The sequence below is a fragment of the Lates calcarifer genome, unplaced genomic scaffold, assembly GCF_001640805.2.
Source record: "Lates calcarifer isolate ASB-BC8 unplaced genomic scaffold, TLL_Latcal_v3 _unitig_1030_quiver_1026, whole genome shotgun sequence".
Taxonomy (NCBI): domain Eukaryota; kingdom Metazoa; phylum Chordata; class Actinopteri; family Centropomidae; genus Lates; species Lates calcarifer.
In genome coordinates, this window is record NW_026115241.1 from 5,359 (window position 1) to 25,540 (window position 20,182).

General features: G+C 39.6%; 1 protein-coding gene across 1 annotated transcript; it reads left to right on the forward strand.

Annotated features, from left to right (window-relative positions):
- Positions 1-316: 316 nt before the first annotated feature.
- Positions 317-19,637, forward strand: LOC108885759 (ribosome biogenesis protein SLX9 homolog). The gene is made up of 6 exons (XM_018680182.2): positions 317-785; positions 1,177-1,297; positions 13,731-13,799; positions 15,736-15,913; positions 17,938-18,003; positions 18,106-19,637. The coding sequence occupies exons 1-6, from the start codon at positions 603-605 to the stop codon at positions 18,230-18,232; spliced, it is 744 nt and encodes a 247-aa protein (XP_018535698.1). The 5' UTR covers positions 317-602; the 3' UTR covers positions 18,233-19,637.
- Positions 19,638-20,182: the final 545 nt, after the last annotated feature.

The window sequence follows — 20,182 nt, forward strand, 5'->3', positions numbered from 1 at the left end:
GAATTTGAATGCAGGACTTTTACCTGTAATGGAGTATTTTTCAGTGTGTATGTTTTCAGATATTGGGGCATTTGTGCTACTTACGTACGTTTTCTATATATATCACTAAACTGAAATTGTTTTTCAGACATTCCTGTCTTATGGCAAGTCATTACTTTTCTGCTTTCATTAGGTTTTAAATGCAGCGCAAAGTTACTAATTTAATTACATTTAAAGAAACAATTTCAAAACATTTACGAGCGGAACCTTCTTCAACGCTGTTTTCCTCCGACCCTTTAGCCTAGGTGCACCAGTCACGCTTGTCATTTACTTCTGTTATAACTTTTCAGATTAAAACATTTCCTTATTAATGTGCTCTGTTCATGTTATTTAAGGAGTAAAACTGAAAATAAAATGACCAGCAAAGAGAAATTCAGAGAAAATCGCAGAGCACTTTCCCACAAAATGTCCACGAATATAATTTGTGCATAAGTGTAACTGAGTAAAAGACGAGTTTCCGGTGGTGGTGTAGTTGCATTGATACTTGTCCCACGCTGTCGACACGGGGTGAAGAAACACCACTTCAGGAGGTACGCAGCTGTTTAACACAAAATCAAGTTAAGATGGTTGGAAAGATAAAACATGTTCGTCAGAAGCTTCACCAGGAGCTGTTGAAGCTGGACAGGCCGAGCAGCCTCACTGCACCCCCCGCTTCTAGGCTGCCTCCGAGGTTAGAGAAGCCCTCTGTCCTGGACCTACACAGCTTTACTCCTGCACCTCTGGAGAACAAGCAGAGGGATAAACAGGTATGTCAGAAGAAATGTGGAAGTAAATGACGCTGACTGTGACACTAGCAACCAATAAGTGAACCAAGAACAAGACGAACTTCCCTCAGCCTGTGACTTCAGTTAGTTAGTTATATCTGGTGTTTTAATCGTTAGACACACCACAGGCTGTATGACCACAATAAGAGACAGAAAACCAGCACAGTGCTCCAGGAGAGAATCCTTTTATCGGACAAGTTATTTAATTCAGTGAAAATTTTTCTTGTTTTAACGCGTCACTGAAAAAAGTTGAATCAATTCAAAAACTGTACTTTTAACCACAGTAACCGGTTCCTCATTTAGTGGAATTATTGGATACATATGTTAGATAATAGACTTGTACTCATCTACTTAAATTCTGAACACCTCACAGGCACCGACAGAGAGCTCCTTCCCCTCTGGGATCTTTGCTGGCACTAAAATCACCCCAGAGGCTCTGGTACAAACACTGAATTTTGAGGAAACTCCAGATGTACCCATACATCCCAAAAAAGGTAAGACTTACTGGACATACATCAGACTGAGGTCAGTCTGTGTGATTGTTCCCTCCTGTCACCCACTCATTGCTTTGTAGTTTAAGGGTTGTTAATCATAATGGGAAATTGCAATGTGAATACAAAGTCATCAAAACAACCCAAGACAATTAAAAGACCAAAAAGTACACTACTCACAATAAGTTAGGGATATTGTTATTTACATGAGTGCCCCAATATGTAAGGCACACTGTACACAGTGAGACCATTACGTGGAAAACACAAAATGAGGCAATACAATTGCCTCCCTATCCCAAAAATCTCTGAAATGTATGTATGACATCCACTGAGTCTCTCACAATATCCTTAACTTATTGTGAGTAGTGTATATACAAAATTACACAATGATAGTGCTCAGTAACGTAGATATTCTAAACTGATGTCAAGTATTTATTTAATAACAAAAGCGCCCGTGTGTGTGTATACATACATACATACGCGTGCACACACACACACACACACACATATAAATATATATAATGTATATATATATATATGTATAATGTGTATATATATATGTATATATGTATAATATATGTGTGTGTACAGTGCAGGTACTTGCACTTAAGCTTTACTTGATGCAACCAGCACAAGCCCCTGGAAATAATGGGTTTCAGAGCACACTCAGCTGTGTGTCATACTTTTATCCTCTCTGAGCCAAAGCAGAAGTGTCCCTGATAGGATTGTCACAGCTTTGTAGACTGAGTTCAGTTCTGCAGTTATTGCATGATATTGTAATGTTGTCAGTGAACATTATAAACAGTACTGGATAGATGACCAATAAATGAAAAAGCAACACAGGAATGAATGTAGATGTCCAGAGTGAGCAGTCTGTCCTTGGAAAATTGGAGGCTTTGACACATGAAGTCATGACACTGTGGGGAATGTCTCACACGGAATTTTAACAGCTGGCAGGAATTACTTTTTTTTGGCACAGAGTGAGATGAAATGAAGTCTTGACTATTAAGAGTGTTCTGCATAAGTAGTGTGCAGAGAGGATGTTTGAATGTCATCACTTAAAGCTTGGTACAAAGCAATAAATGCAGAGACATTGGTAGTAATGAGGAAAATGAAGCTAACTTCAGGTGAAACTGTTTATTTACCTGTACTATACACAAGTGATGTCACTGGTTACTGATGTCAGAGGCAAACACTACACATTGTGAGAGCCTGGGCGGGTGGGCGATCCTCCCAAAAAATCACATCACTATCTTTTTAGCACAGGATTCAGATCTCTCCTCTTAATGTGTTGATGAGGATATGCAGACTGCTAGTCCTAATGTCAATACCAGCTGACAGTGGGTGAAAGGCAAAGCTGCTGGTTATGAACAGTCAACCAGTCACCCAGGCCTCCCAGCTGCTTAGGACTTGCTGGAAGGATTACTGAAGGTGCTAGACTACTACTTGCTACTGGGGACTGCTAACAATAGCAGCAAATGATTTGGGTTCCAAGGTGCGGAGCTGGGCTTCTAATTCACTGAGCCTTGCCTCCATTATTGTAAATAAATTACAGTAACTACACATAAGACACACGAGCAAGAGAGAGCTTAGCAGTTAGCTAAAGCTAAAGCTAACTGCTAAGCCAAAGAGACAACTAAGCCAAAGAGACAACTGTGAATTAGCGAGAAAGTTGGTAAAAGAGGGAGAGTTCAATGCTTGAACAGAACTAGTGCAAATTTATATTTTCATGATTGATCACAATATAGAATTGTCAGATCGGCCATCTCAATTGGAGGGACGGGCAGCAACTGGTTCTGAAGACTTTAAATCAGAGTTTTTACATATAACGTTTGATTTTATCTGCTTACTGTGAAGACTGACCAACCCAGACAGGAACAGACCTAGTCCAACTGATGAAGCCTGGAACAGAACTGTGCCAAATCGGCCATTCTGCTCACATTATCACAAGCAACTCAGCAGTCAGAATGTGTGGGCCCTTAGCAGAACTCCAGGGTAGTTCCAGCACAAAACCAGTGCTTCTGATTAGTCCATTAAGTTTGTTTACATCATCAACACAAAGACTATGTTCAACACTGCATTAGCACAGTTGCTAAAGCAGGGGGCGCTGTCCTCTGGCAAAGAAGTGAAACCTGGCCCTATTGTTGCGTGGCACGTCCACACTGATTCCCATGCAGGTCCAGAACTTATCAACTGCAAATCTTTCTAATCTATTTTCACTCACAGTCTTTGTCTCACACCGGCTCACAGAAAGCACATTAATCAGACCACAGCCAAAAGTTAAATTTTTAGCCATGACTATAATCAGTATATTTCTCACTTGTAATTTTTGTCATATTAACCAGTGAAATTGACAGTCAGCACTGGTTGCAATTGAGAAGCCTGCAATCTGAATATTTCTATCAGTGATCTTTGCTAATAAAAAGACATAAAGATATCATAAAGATATGGTTAACAATTTGCAACATTTTGCAGCACATATTAAAGGGGTGAGGACTCCAGTGGCTTCCCAGCTGATGGCAGGGTGGGTGGATAATTATTATCTGCTCACAGGTAGTGTGTAGAGTGGAATTGGGACAACTGAAGAACAGTCTTGTATCATTGCATTCTCTGCTCACTAGATGGTGTTTAAGACTTAGGATTGTCCTCATGCAGCAGCAACCCTGCAGCAGACTACAGTAAAGGATTTTGGGGATATTTGTCCCACTAATGAAGGCTGTTGGAACATCTCATTCCAGCTTTTAAATAGCAGCTTAAAAAGGCTGGCACACAAATCTGAGAAGAGCTGTTTAGGGACAAAAAAAGACAATTAAAGGGATGAGGGCAGTGAATGGGGTTGTGTGTTAAGAAGGCACTGATGGCTGTGGGCTGCCAAGCACACAGTGCTGCAGGAGGCCTCACCAAACAACGGCCCTCTGCTATTTATAGAGCAGGCATCGTATAAATTTAGCTCATGCATGAAATCAAGGTTTAACTGCATCAGTGTTTCCATGCTTCAAGGGGAAGACACTGCTGTTATTTCTGTTATTGATTAATCTGTCTTTTATCTGTTCATTTATTTGATAGTTTTAGTTTAGACTATACTGTTTAAGAAAATGGTGAAAAGGAACAAAGGAAGGAATGTGACATCCAACCAAGAGTTCTAAACCCAAGGATATTCCATATTATGTCAGTTCCATTGGTATAAAACATTTTAAAAAAAAACAGTAAATCACATTAATTTATTCAATCATGCAATTTTTTTGACATTCTCTCTTGAGTACCTAACTCACAGCTTCCAGTCTCTGTAAGATGACTTTCATGCTGTAGTAAAATAAAGTGTCTCAAGTGAAGGTGTGGAACGTCAAACTAAAAAAAACCTACACCACCACAACATGCTTTGAAAGATGGTCAGCATTGATATATACAGTTGTCCTCAAAATTATTCATACCCTTGCAAATTTTTTTTTATTATTTTTGTGATGAAATGACTGCATTTTTTCAAGTTTGTTTATGAGTTATGTGACCAACAAGTGAAAGAATGACACGAAACGCTTCATTTCAGGGGTATTTTATTAATGGATTAAAAAACCCTTGTAACCCTTTCCTTCACTGTGGGCATACACAAAGATGTTGATGTAGCATAGCCTTTGTTTTTTTTAGGACTGCTTCTAGATGATTCTTGTGTCCACAAGCTTCCTGCATGTCTCCTGTGGAATGTTGGCCCACTCTTCCTTGGTGAAAGCCTCAAGCTTGGTCAGGTTGGTCGGTTTCCTAGCCATCACTCTGGTCTTCAAGTGATGCCACAAGTTCTCGATGGGATTCAGGTCAGGACTCTGATTTGGCTATTCTAGGACGTTGGCATCATTGTCCTTGAACAATTTCTTCACTACCTTGGCAGTGTGTTTAGGATCATTGTCTTGCTGGTACGTCCAGTTGTGGTCAAGATGGAGTTTCTCAGCAGAGTCCCTCACGTTTTCATCAAGGATCCTGATGTAATCCTCCTTTCTCATGATTCCTTGGACCTTCACAAGGTTCCCTGTGCCACTGGAAGAGAAGCATCCCCATAGCATTATGTTTCCACCACCATATTTGACTGTGGGCACAGTGTTCTTTGGCTTGTATGCATCTCCTTTCTTCCTCCCTATTCAGCATCCATACGGCCAAATAACTCTAACTTCGTTTCATCAGACCACAGGATGTTGACCAAAAGCTGGGATCTTGCTTCAGATGACCTCTAGCAAAGGCCAGGCGAGCCTCCACATGTTTCTTCCTGAGCAGCGGTGTCTTCCAAGGCCTACGTCCATGGAGACCTCCTCTGTGCAAGACTCGCTCGATGGTGGACCATGACACCTTTGTCCCTGCACGGTCAAGCGTTTCAGTTAGGGCCTTGGTTGTGGTCTGGGGGCTGTTGACCTCTCGGCAGATTTTCCTGGCAAGTTTGGGGGACACCTTATGCATCCTCTGGACGGTTGCCACAGGGACATCATACTGCTTTGAAATGGCCTTGTAACCCTTTCCTTCACTGTGGGCATACACAAAGATGTTGACGTAGGGCCACATTTAGCTCCTTCTTCTTGACCATGATGACCAGAAATTGAGAATGACCAGAACACTTTTCCTCTATTTATACTCTTCTGGAAAGATGCTATTTTTTAAAATCAGTGTTTAACATTTGGTCAACAATGTTAAAGTTATTTATTCCATTGTAACATCTTGAAATAACTACCGGACAAAGATTAACACATTTGGGACATGTTTGGGGTATGAATAATTTTGAACATGGTATTTTTTGGGAATCCATGAATTAAAATACCCCTCAAATGAAGAGTTTCTTGAATTGTGTATTATTGTCATTCTTTCACTTGTTGGTCACATATAACTCATAAACAAACTTGAAAAAATGCAATGATTTCATCACAAAAATAAAAAATCACAAAAATTAGCAAGGGTATGAATAATTTTGAGGACAACTGTATATGTATGTGTATGTGTGTATATATATTGGAGGTAGACTGATATGTTTTTTTCAGGGCCGATACAGATTATTAGTAGTCAAGGAGGCCGATAACCGATATTTGGAGCCGATATTCATTTGCAGTAAAAGTGAAAATATAGGCGTCAAAATTTAGAATAATACAAACTCCAACACTTAACTTTGTTTAAATGCCTTTAAGCATATGTTTATTAAACAGCTTTTCAGATTTACAACATGTTAAAGGTTTTTTTTTATCTTAGACAATAGACATCTTTGTTTTAAAAGTCTAACAAAAAGTGCAGGGAGCTCCCAGGCTCAGCAGCATGTCTTAGACTTAGACTTAGAGACTTAGACTAGACTTTATTGATCCCTTGGGATGACTCCCTCAGGGAAATTAAGTTTCCAGCAGCTTATATGGACAGAAGCAGCACACAGGACAGTTTGCAAACAACAACAGTAACTGCTTGTAAACAGGTATAGAGAATAGAATAAAGAAATAAACAATAAAAAGTAAACTCTTAATAGGATAAAAAAATATACACTGTAAACTCTTAACTAAATATACAAACTATAAATAGAATAAAATAAGAATGAGATAGGATAAATAAAGTTAAATGAAAACTTAAACAAATAAATAGCTCCCTAAAGTTTTCTACAGTAAATAAAGAAACATATATCTGCTCTCCAGAGCTTTTCCACCCGCCCTGTGTGTGAGCACTGTGCATGCACAGCTTTCACTGCTGATTGGCTGTTACCCGTGCCGGGCTCTGTGTGTAACCAATCAGATGGTGCTGTGGGTGGAACAATGCTGGAGACAGAGTAGTGACTGCAGACAGAGAGGTGTGGTTGCATCAGAGCCAAAATAACCCCGTTTTAAACTGATCTCTTATCAGCCATCGGATTAAAAAAAAAAAGGGCGATGCAGATATGCGTCAAAAATGCCAATAATCAGCCCGGCCGATAATCGGTCTATCCCTAATAAATAAATAAATAATTTTTTTTTTTTTTTTTTTTTTTACAATACTCACAATAAGTTAAGGATATTGTGAGAGATTCAGTGGATGTCATACATACACTTCAGAGATTTTTGGGATAGGGAGGCAATTGTATTGGGGTGATAGACACACCTCATTTTGTGTGTTCCACGTAATGGTCTCACTGTGTACAGTGTGCCCTACATATTGGGGCACTCATGTAAATAACAATATCCCTAACTTATTGTGAGTAGTGTGTATATATATATATATATATATATATATATATATATATATATATATATATATATATTCAGAGCATACAGTGGAAGAAATGTTATCTGCATGTGATGTAAAAATGGAAATGGTTTCTGGGTGACAATCTACAATTCTTCAGAGGGTTGTTTGGTCAGGATGGTGGATCTGTTTAGAGTAAAATCCTGTCAAACCAAAGTGATCCATGTAGTGATTACAATGTTTTAAATGTTGCTTTGGGATTACCATTCAAAATTTGTTGCATATTAAATGTACAGAATCCTCTTAGGACAAAGAACCTTTCTTTTGGAATATGATTTGTATTTGTTACAGTAACACTATTCTCAATTGAGGTAATTCTCTGGCAGGTGATATGGAAGTGACTTACTATTTGTGAACTCAGCAAACCCAGCAGATTTCCCACCAAACATACAGTAAGAGGATGGAAAACACTGGACCCTCTCAGACATGCACTTCATTACATCAGTGTATTGGCAGTTTTACATGTTGGCTTCATGTCTGAATAAGCCCTTCAGTCACTTTTCTGCAGAAGCCACATTGGCAGTCTGATTAGGATGGGCCGACGTGTAGAATATTTTGTAACATGCACAGCACAGCTCAACTCCACAAAGGACAAACATGACAAAATACACAAGGAGGGATAGTAAAGAGTGTCTTATTTCATTTCCTTTATAGTGTGTGAGGATGGCTGCAAAGTGATTTTTTGTCAATAGGTAGACAAGAGTTCATTTTATTAACTTTAGTTTTATTGTGTTGAATGGGCAGAGTAATAATTGGTGGAATTCCCCTTTTAATATGTAAATTAGTTCAAGAATCTCTTTCCAGATTTGGAAACAACCTGGTCCCTTTGGACCCCTGCAGTGGTCATAGAGAAAGAAAAATACATGTAGAGGTCATGTTTCACTACACTGAGCACTCAGAATGGTATTGCCTGCACACAGGATATATTTAGTTCCCACATTTAATGAATTTGTTCCCACATTTTAGTCAATTCATGCTTATTAGATCCAGAGAGCCAACACAGCAGACGGCCTTTCTCCCTGAAGCATGAAGTGCACTGCGCCTGCTTCAGTTGTATCAGTGTTTATTATTTGCTAGCCAGACAACAATTAGTCATTAATTAGGTGATGTAATTAGCCTATATTATTTAAATACATGATACATTATGTAGAAAGATAACCACACTGCTTTATCTGTGCATTTACCTCACTGAGGCTGAAGCTGTTGGGGCGCACACCGGGCTCTCATTCTCGTTACGTCTCAGACACCCAGTGCACACCAGACCTTTGAGCATTGGGTTGCTGTTCGGTGCATACAGTAGGGAAATAAGTATTCAACAAACCACAATTTCTTTCATTAAATATATTTCCAATATAGCAATTCACATGAAATTTAGACCAGACATGGGTATTAGTGAAGTATAACTACACAGATAAAGAAATCGGAACATTCCAATCCATGAAAAAATTATATGTAATAGTGTGGAATGACAAAGGAAAAAAGTATTGAACACACTAACTGAAAATGATTTAATACTTGGTGGAGAAGCCTTTTTTTGTAATGACAGCTTCAAGAAGCCTCTTGTATAAAAAAACTAATTTCTCACAGTGTTCAGGTGGGGTTTTGGCCCATTCTTCTGCACAAACAGTCTTTCAATCTGAATGATTCCTGGGGGCCCAGTGATGAATCTTGATCTTCAGTTCCTTCCTTGTGTTTAAATCTGATTAGCTGGCCCATTCCAACACATTTGAAACCATTGGATCTATAGAATATTATAGCTGCTCTTCCCCTTTTCTATCTACATTCTTATTTCCATCTGATGGGATATTACATAGGTATAGATAGTCATTTTAATAACCTTAATGCTGAAAAAGCTTCTTAATTTCTCTGTTCCCCATTATCTCTCCACTCTTTCCACTCTATCGCAACACTTCAGCCATCCATCCACCTTTACATCACTACCACTATTTTCTGTGTCTACCTCCACCCCCCAGACGGAGGCTCTGAGTCCAGTACACAGGGTGCAGTAAGGTGAGGAGTCTGAGCAGGATGTTGAGTGTGGGTGGAGGGGGGGACCTGGGTGGGATGTTAGCCTCTAGCCAGCCTTAATCACAGCTATCCATTTCATCTAGCAGCAGGAAGACGATGCTCCCAATGGGAGCAGACTGGTGGTAAAGCCCCCACCCCCACACACAAGAGACACCCCCACTCATGAGAGATTAGATTTCTCCACCTCTACCCGCATATGTAGTCAGCAGCAGATTTCTATCTCTGCCTGTTCTCTTACTGCAAACAGCAGCAGCAACACTTGTGTAGTTTAGCATTGTGGTGGCAGATAAAGGCCTGCCAGGATCTCTTGAGATAATGTGCCTGTCTGAACAGCACCCACTGACACTCGAGCACATGGCATATGTACACAGCAGGTTTCATACACCCAATACAACACTAAGTAGTTGGATTTAATTAAATATTTGCCATTTATTTAAACTTTGGAGGTTGGAGCTCATTAAAGTCCGTGTAAAGCAGTAATACTTAAAAAAATATAGAATTCTCTTTCAAAATCCTGACAAAATAAGGTGCTCTCTCTGCTCTGAGATGCTGGGGGCGTGTCTGCTGCTGTCCACAAAGGTGGGGAGGGAGATGGTCGGTTTGGCCTCATTCAAAAGTGACAGTAGATTATTGGTGAATTCCTGTTGTGAAACGGTCACTGCAGAGGCGGATGTTGGCGGTGTTCCTCAGCTTTCCATCATAGCATTCAGGGAAGATGCATTTGTGTGACAACGGCATAGCTACCTAGTAACACTTGTAATAACATGCAGTCAACCAGGAGAAGCACTGATGGTAATGCAGTACAAATATTTGTAATGGCTGAAGTTTTAGGGGTGGGGTTATGCTGAGTGATAGCTCCAGTGTGTCATCGAGGCACCGTTTCAGACCCACCCATAAAATCCTGAAAATGAAACTGGTGAATCGGTCTAACTCCACAATGCGGTAATACGTAGTTTACAGTCTCTTCACATGTTTTAAGGAACTATTTTCTGACATAAATAATGTGTTCAGACACAAATCTCTGAATTTGCTTTACACAAACACTAAAGGAAAAACCAATTCCAATTCCTAACAAATCTGGGTAGATCATCATATTCAAACAAACAAACACAGTTGTGAATACATGTATACATATATTACTACATGTACTACAACACACACATATCCATATCTACATATATATGTATACACACAAAATACCATATTTACTGCACATACACATATACATAGATACAGATACATCTCTCCACACAACTTATATCTTGTACATACACATACATTTTTATTCACATCCACATAGACACACTCCTACGCATATTTATTTATTCATACTGATAAAGAGGGATAAATAAATAGATAGATAAATGAAATGTACGACTTGCATGCTGAGACATCATCTTATTGAATTCCCATATTTCCTCCGATGGCAGACCATCGGTGTGTGACTGTAGCAGAGTGCTCCATATAGAGAACAAGCACTGTGTGAATGGGTGAATATGACATGAGTAATCAACAACATGAGTGTAGTGCATTTTGAGTCAGTGAGATCAATAGGCCAGCTCTCTGTCCTGCTCGTGCTGCTAGGACAGGACACAACACATCACAGCCTGCTCTGCTCATTGAAATGACAGGTGGCCTATCTGTTGCCTCTGAACTATGAACTCTGCCGAGCTGGAGCTGCTGCAAATCAATGGATAGAAACAAGGCCAGGCACAACATTGCATCATTTAGTTCATGTTTCTTCATTATTGAATGTCATGTAAACTATAAAACACCCAAAACAGAGTGTTGTCTACACCATTCCCAGCATTTCTGGATCTGGTTTGATATAAAGGCAATGTTCAGCTGGGCAAATGATATATTTGTTGAGTAAATACAAGCCCTTCAGCACACGCATATCAAAAACAAGCCTTTCTTTAAATGTAATTGTGCCATGTGTAAAGGTTTGGCCACCCTAACTCTAACCCAAACCTTTGCACTTGCCACAGTTGCCGGTGACTTGTTTTCTACTTTTTAATTTTGTGAAATGAAAACTGAAAACTGTAAAAGTGTATTGCCATTTCAAGAAATGTGTGATGTGTGTTAACAGCAGGGTTTGAATCAACTAAATATGGAATTTGTTCAAGGGGGACAAACTTTTGCATGCAACACAGAACCAGTGATTTTTATTTTGTGTGTATGGTGTATACATACTGTTAATATATACTGTATATGTACATCTATTTACTGGGGGTTCACACGCAGCATTAAAACTGTAACTGTTGATTATTGTATATCAGTATATTATCCCAAGTATAGTCTGATTTCAGCCCCAGGCCATTTTAAGAAATGATGGTAAAGGTCTTTACTGTTGATTACTGACTGACAGTTCCTTCTTCCTCATTGCTTGGTTTTTGCTCTGATATGCATTATCAATTGTGAGACCTTATTTAGACAACTGTGTGCCTTTTCAAAGCATGTCCAATCAATTGAATTTACCACAGGTGGACTCCAGTCAAGGCATAGAAGCATCTCAAATATAATGAAGAGAAAAGGGAATAACCTGAGCTAAATTTCAAATGTCATAGTAAAGGGTCTGAATACTTATGTCAATGTGATAATTCTAATAAAAAGACTGAAACTGCAATACAATCATCCACTATATCATGGATCATTGCGTATCGCTGCGATATGATAGGAAGATGATGCTACGATACACTCCGCTGCCTGCCTGTTAGTACCACTGTAAATACAGCCTGTTGAGCTCCGTTCTATTTAAAGTTAGGGTGAGCTGTATATTTTTTAAATATTACACGTTACACCTATTTTATTGTCTTCCAGCTGCTTGTGTCATGTGACTATTCTGGTCCAATCATGTTCAAGTACTCATACCTGTGGTAAAGGTTGGGCTAATTTAATTAGCTCAAAATGAATGAGATTACAGACCCTCTAGGCACATTCAAGTCAGCAGTGTGGGAACATTCAAAAAACAAGGTTGAACCCAAACCATGGCTCAGAAATTGAGGTGTGACCTGAACAGTGGATTTGGAGAATTCGCACGGTGAAATGTGTCAGTCATCTAAATTTTATAATCATGTTCCCCAAGATTTTTACTTGCTGTCTTCCCATAGAAATAAAATGTGTGAGTTCCAGCGTAACAAAGCATTTCCCCAGAATAAAAAAGACCCCCTGACAAGGGTGTAAATGTACAAATTTTCTGGTGGCCAGTGTGCAGCCTCACTGCAAAAGTAGTTCTGGATGTTCGTCATTCACCATCCCTCCTCACATTTCTTATTTCCATCACTGAGCTGAGGGGACAAAAGCACAAAGAGGAGATCATGGAAAAGCCCTATCACTGATGTTGTCTGGTTCTTTTCCTTTTTCCTGGAGACTGTTGACTGTTTCTTTTCTATCAGAGTTGTTTCTGCATCCTTTGACATTCTCAGCTTGTCACATCACAGTGTGTTTTCTCAGCCTTCTGCTGTCATGAAAAGTAGGGAGGGAAATAGATATTCACTGGAGGTCAAATACCATTTAAGTTCTTCCCATAAAGGGGGCTGTAGATAGGACTTGTATTATTTTTCAGAGTTTTTTTTCTCGTGGAACTGACTCTATCTTCTGTTTGCATCCAGTGAAGCTTTTTTTTCTCCTCCACAGTATTTCCATTATTAATAAATGAATAATGGACTGTATCAGTTTTAAAGTTAGACTAAAGGTCCCTTAAGACTGGCTCATTTCTGTTTATTTATTGTATCATTTTAATCATGTTTGTCTATGTTTAAAAAAAATCAGCTAACAGTTAATCAGCTCATTTATAGAGCACATTAAAAAAACATGATCAAAGAACTTCACAGAGAGATGAAATTTATAGGATTATTAGATTGATGATTACAATCAAACAGAAACACAGGGATGATGCAATAAAAACACAGACATGAATAAGAGGATATACACTGATCAACCACGACATTAAAACCACTTGTTCTAATCCTGTGGCTAATTGGTGTAAGTAAATGAATAAGAGCGTAGATTATCTCGATAAAATCATAACATAAACAGCACTAGACAAAGTCAGTTTGCTTGGGCAACTAGCTCGGCCAAGTCATTCCGTCTCTACCTTTTATGTATTTTTAACACATTTATGAATGTGCCTCTCTTCATGTTTAATCTATCTCTCTCTCTCTCTCTCTATTTTTGACAGGCCCAGAAGAGAAGAGAGTCAAGTCAAAGAAGGAGACAATGAAGGAGAGGAGGGAGAGGTGGCTCAACAGTGAGTTTCTATCATACACTCAGCACTTGAGATACTGGTTACAGCGCTGATAGACAGTTTTAAGTCACATTGAGTTTTGATGAAAACTACAGTGAGCAGCTGTGCTAGGAAATGATTGAGCCTTTAAAAATAGATAAATAGAACTGTGTTTCAGGTCTATTTTACCTCTGACAGCATTATTCTGTACATTTCTTATTCAACATTCAGCATCACTGTCTGTCTCAGCATCATTAAAGATGTTAACTGTTGTCAGTCAGCTAAAAATGAATTAAGTTAAAAGTAGAAAATATTTTTTCTAATAATAATAATAATTAAATAAAATACAATAAAATACTTTTCTGACCAGTGAGTGAATCGGTGGGTTTTGGTCTTTATGGATGAATGTCCATCTGTAGGTGTCTCTGTCTCTATAACTCCTCTCCCCAACACCACCACCATTATCACTGCCGCCATCATCTCCCATAATTGCGATCTGGCCTGTAACTTTACCCTTTTGCTGAGCCAATCAATTCCTCAGTAACACAACACATATCCTCTGCAGGCATATAATTAGGTGCTAATGGCTGGGCGACTCAGTTCTGCTGAAACCCAAGACTGGCCCCTGACAGTTTTCAGGAATTCAAAGAAAATTAGAGTGAAATATGAGCTTCATTTAGATCATGGACACAGGATCGGGACAGCAGAGTTAGACAAGTGTGGACTCGGAAAGACCAGTACAATAAACTTGAAATGTGACTGTAAATGGTTTGCATAGTAGTCAGTGTTATTTAGCCAAGGATCCAAGGATGCATGGGGAAAGGCATCAGACATGTTTCCTGTATGTCTGTGCATATTCAATATCAATATGGCCTACTGGACAAAGTGTTGACCACAAATCTAGTCAAAGCTTGTATATACATCACACTGCTTATACAAGTCCTTGTGGTTAATACTAGACCTTGGTCATAGGCTGGTTTTCTGTCTGAATATGAAACCTTTATGAACCTATCATAAGCACACAATTCACCTTATTGCAAACAAATCAAGATTCATCAATTTTCAGTTTCCAGAATATTTGTGGAGAAATGAAATGTTCTAATCTGATGCAGGCAGGTTCTATAATTTGTGGCCAGAAAAGGCCAGAAAATACCAAATGTGATTGTAGGAAAGTAGCTGACATACAGTGAAACTTTCCAACAGAGCACTGATCCATCCCATTTTAAAACAGTTTGTTCTGATGTAATGCATAAAGAACCTGGTGATATACAGTACTGTGCAAAAGTTTTAGATTTAATGATGCACAGACTTTTTTTCATACCTGTGTTTTTCATTTTTTTAGAAACACCACAAAGTAAGAATTGCTTTATTGGGAACTGGGCTGTATTAAAGTACTATATATGTGAAACAAACCGATAAAGGGATGAAAGCAGCTGACATTATGAAGAATAAAAATGTGAGGCTATAAAGTAATGAATATGTTAATTGTGTATTACATCATCTGGAGACATGAGAGCACCTTTTTTGAGCAACCTTTAGCTACTTTCCATTGGCAGTAGTCATTTACAGCAGTTCCTTAATTTTTTCAACATGTTCTCTATTTCACACATTGACCAAACACAGTTCAGCCATATACTAGGTTTTGACCTAGTCTTTTGATCTAATGTAGCTGAATGATAGCAGAGGGTAGACTGTATTTTTTAAATGGTTGATGATTGCGTTCACAGGCAGAGTGGTTTTATCAACTGGAAATGAGGATGACCTTTGTAAAACTCTAGCATCAGACTGGAAAATGTGTTCTTCATTTCCCCAGATCTTTAAACTGTTAAATGCTTCAGACTGACATTTTTCTGTACCTTCACTTCAGTGTGGAGCAGATGGAGACCACTTACTCTTCACTTTACCTTTCATTGTAGAGTTTCTCCTGGATGTAACTTGCCTTCTCTCTGTCTCCTCTCAGAGATCAGCTCCATCAAACAGGCCCAGGAGCAGCAGGTGGCCGAGGCACGCAGACAGGCCACCCCCGTGGTCGGAGACCTGAGGCCACTGGTCGACGCCCTGCCAGAGCTCTGTCAGCTCCTTGACCCCCCCACCACTGTAGGCCCCACTGCTCGCCGCAAGAACAGGAAAAACAAAGTGTAAGTGCCAAGGTGGACGTTCAGCAGGCATCAAGTGTGAATCTGACAGTTGTCCTTCAGACCAGTAAATGTGAACCAAGAGCAGCACACCCTGTATGTGTTTGAGTTCAACACAAAGATTCAGCAGTATAGATGGTGTCAGCATCAGCAGACCGACTGATGAGACTCCATCTGCTGCCTGCCCTCACACTGTTACTAACACACTGTCAGCTGTTTACCCAGCTAATATTTGATGGAAAAGTGTAGTGATGTGAAAGTTGAGCTTGATTTCATGTGGATTTGTAGGGACTAGAGATGATGCTGGTGACAGACTGTAACAAACATCATATCCCAGTATTAGTCACGCTACTATAGGTGCTGTCTGAGAGTGTAGTGTGTTCACACTGGAAAGGTTAGAAACATTTTTTTACTCCAAACAGCCAGTGTCCATAACACAAAGGCAATGGAGTAGCACAGAGCTGGAAAAAATCTAATCTGATTGGACATGGTGGTGAAACAGCTCCAGGAGCAGCTCACCCAAACAAACCCAGAAATGAACTACCAGGACTTGAACCAGACTAGTTACTTGAAAGCTGGGATCTGGACAAAGGCAGAACTGAGAAATGTTGGACCTTAACCTGGCTGGTAGACACAGACTGGATTGGCAAGGATTTCACAGCTATTAACATTAATTTACAAGTTGTCAGAACAAAACTTTGTGTCTTACCTAATAAAATAAGGAGCCTTCTCTCCTGAGCCTGGCTGAAGTGGATATAATTCATCCTCTTTGGCAAGTTGGTCAAATGCATCCAGGTTTTCTGTTCTTCCTTGCTGCTGACTGAAACAGCATGGGTCATTATTTCAGCTTAGATGTCCACTTGCTGTCAAATCCAAGTTATTTTGAATCTGAATTATGTTGCATCTAATTTAATAATCCACTCAGGGGCACAATACACATAATGTTAAACAGACCTGGGACCCTACGGGACCTGTAGGACCACAAGAAACACAGATCTGAACCCGTACAGGTCCTGGGTTGGTCGTAGGGTTTAATTAGACTCCTTAATAGTGTTTCCCACCTTCTCTGAGGTCATTCAGACAAAAAGTCAGTGTCAAATTTGTTTTCAACGCATCCCAAATTCAGTCCCAGAATCTGCAGTGTTTCTCCCTAATCCTGCCATTGTAAAGTGCCGGTCGAGCGGTGGTCAGATGTGTGTGGCTCACATGTAAATGGACTGTACTTATATAGCGCTTTTCTAGTCTTTTCGACCACTCAAAGCGCTTTACACTACAGATCACATTCACCCCATTCACACATATTCATACAGCACATATTCTATATTTAATGTGCTTTCTAAACACATTCACACACATTCACACACCGATGTGAAACACACACATCGGAGGCAATTTGGGGTTCAGTATCTTGCCCAAGGATACTTCGGCATGCAGACTGGAGGAGCCGGGAATCGAACCACTGACCTTCTGATTGGTGGACGACTGCTCTACCTCCTAAGCCACAGCCGCCCCACATGTTTCTACACACTGTCTCCTGTCTGTGGTCAGGTTCAATCAGGACAGTGGATGCCTCATTGTCACTGTACCCAGAGTAACCAAGCAGGGCAGAGGCATGTGCTGCAGCTGAACTCAGTTTGGACCAGTACCTCAGCGCGAGTCGAGATTTGAAAAGCTTTAATTCAGTTCCTGATTTAATTCAGGTAGAATGACTATGAGTAATAAGATGGAGGTAGGTGAGTTTAAAGGTTTAGTCTTAATTTGGATTGATAAAGAGAGAGGACTTCACATTAGTGACAGGAGCACACAGAGGGTATGGGAGACAGTCGTCCTCCTTCGATGCAGATGCAAAATAAAAGCAAACACAAACTGTGGTACAGAGAGAGTAAATCTCATCACACATTCACATGCTGCCAGTTCTGTGCACTTCTACCATGGAATTATATATGACATGAAAAATGTCTATTGTCCATGTCTTAGTCCTCTCTGTAATCATGTTCCTGTTCCCATGTCCTCCCTTGTCCCTCTAGGCCAGTGAAGAGGCCCGAGCCCACAGACTTCAGTCAGATGAAACAGTCGCAGAAACGTAAACTCCTGTAAGCAGATTTTTTTTCTTTGCTGGTTCAGTCAACATTCCTGCACAGTTAGCAGTGAAAATGCACTTTTCTTAACAGTAATATGTTTTACTGTTACTGCAGAGAAACAGAGAGCAGCCGCTTCAGCGACGCAGTGAAGACTCTCTCTGGCAAAATGAATCCTCTGGCTGACATTGGTGAACAGCTGAGGAAGAGGATGAGGCAAGAGGAAGAGCAAGGTCCCAGCTAAAAGAAGCAGCAGCGGCTCAACTGAGACTCAAATGCTTCCAGACTTTAAAGATCCCTGAATCCTGGCCTACACTTGCCTTTGTCTAGGAAACCCAAACCTGTCCACTCTCGTTAAAAAGGAGGAAGAACCTGTAACCTGGAAGCTCCTGACTGGACCCAGATACACAGCAAAGAGTGGCATTAAGTGTGGCATTTGTAAATGGTGACTTTAACAGAGGTTCCTCTTTCCTCGTTTCCTCTACAGTAATAAATCACAATTCATTCAAAGCTCAAATTGAATGTGTATTTTCTTATTTTAAGTTATATATGAATATATATTTCAGGTGCATTTGAAATGGGTGTAAATCAAAGTCTTTAATAGTCAACCATCAGCCTGGTTTCTCTCAGCACCTACACAATCATTCCTACTCATCTATTTTCAGTATCTTCTCATTGTGCTGTATTCAGAATAAGATCAGCTCCAACACTGAGTGACTCATCAGCAATAACCATAGCAACTCTACTCATGGCCATGAACATGTTGTCAGGGCACTGCTGAGCCTCAAACTGTATGAAAATATTGTCAAGCTGTCATCAGTAAGCAGATCAACATGTTTTGGAGAGCTGTGGAAATGTGCTGCCCATCATGGACTTCACACGTGAAGGTCACTGCTCTCACAGCTCACTGCAGAGGATTTCAAGCCACAGCTAATTTTCCTTCATGTAATCAAACTCTTTCTGCCAATTAGAAATCTAGATCTATATTTTCCCCTCCTTACAAAGTATTTTTTACTAATAATTACTCATATTCTTAAAATTATAAGGTACTGTGTTAATGTGTCAATATGTGAATGCCAAAAAATGGTTTCACATGATGTTTTTGAGTGTAAAAATGAAAAAAATATTAAGGGCCAAAAACAAATTAAAACATCTGTTATTCTAAAATGCCAACACGCAACCTAAAATCACACTAGTGATGCACACCATGCAGCACACAACTGAGAAGCAAGAGCTGCCTGTGATGGAGGTGTTGATACTTTACTGTAATAGAAGTAGCACTGTAAAATTATTTCATTATAAGTCAGAGTCCGACATTGAAAATGTTATGTAAGCAAAAGTATGAATCAGTATCAGTATTGTCTTGGACTTAAAGTATCAAAAGGTGAAGTACTTCATGCTGTTTTATTATAGGGTTATTATTGCTGTTGTGTTCATGTGTATTCATGTGTCTCTAATTCTACTTTTTCATATACTTCTGAGTAGTTGTATCTAATCAATGCATCATATTATAGAATAAAATCTAGACCAGTATTTTCCTCAGACATGTTGCGGAGTAGAAGCATAAAATGTAAAAATATAGAAATATGCAACTAAACTGTACTTGTATGATATAATCAATGATATTCCTTCACATTGGGAAAAAATTAGAGCATTGCTGGACATTCACTGTGTGACTGCTACTATAAAACTATTCAATCCTTCACTTTTCCTCCTCTTCGATGAAGTTTTACTGTGTGATCTCCCCCCACCCCCCAACCCCACTGCTATGATTAGACTGGAGGTAAGAAAAACCTAATCAATAGAAGTTTCAGAGCTCCTGTAGCCCATTAGGACTCATTAATAATGGATACTATGGGAAGAGCAAAGTGTCAAATTAAAAGTGATCAGAGCTCATTGTTAGCGGTCCTCAGCATATACTGAATATATGGATCTTCTGTCATTGAACACATTTTACCTCCATCCTATATTGTGCTGTCTCTCAGACAGGTTTGGACATATTCTCTTTTTCCCCACTTTTCCTGTGACTGCAGTGTTAAATGACATGTAATTTGGCCATTCTACATTCCTGCACTGCCAAATGGAACAAGGCATTTAAGAAAGACTCAATCGACCCCGTCTCCTAGAAATGGTGTTTTCCAGCCAATCTACAACAGTAAATACCTTCTGTGGGAAACCAAATTATGTTTCCTAT

Bases quoted from the DNA above. Each gene is read 5' to 3' on its own strand.
- LOC108885759 (XM_018680182.2), top strand. From the start codon at position 603: ATGGTTGGAAAGATAAAACATGTTCGTCAGAAGCTTCACCAGGAGCTG. The intron at 1,298-13,730 runs GTAAGACTTACT...TATTTTTGACAG, and splicing joins ACCCATACATCCCAAAAAAG to GCCCAGAAGAGAAGAGAGTC. The intron at 18,004-18,105 runs GTAAGCAGATTT...CTGTTACTGCAG, and splicing joins TCGCAGAAACGTAAACTCCT to AGAAACAGAGAGCAGCCGCT.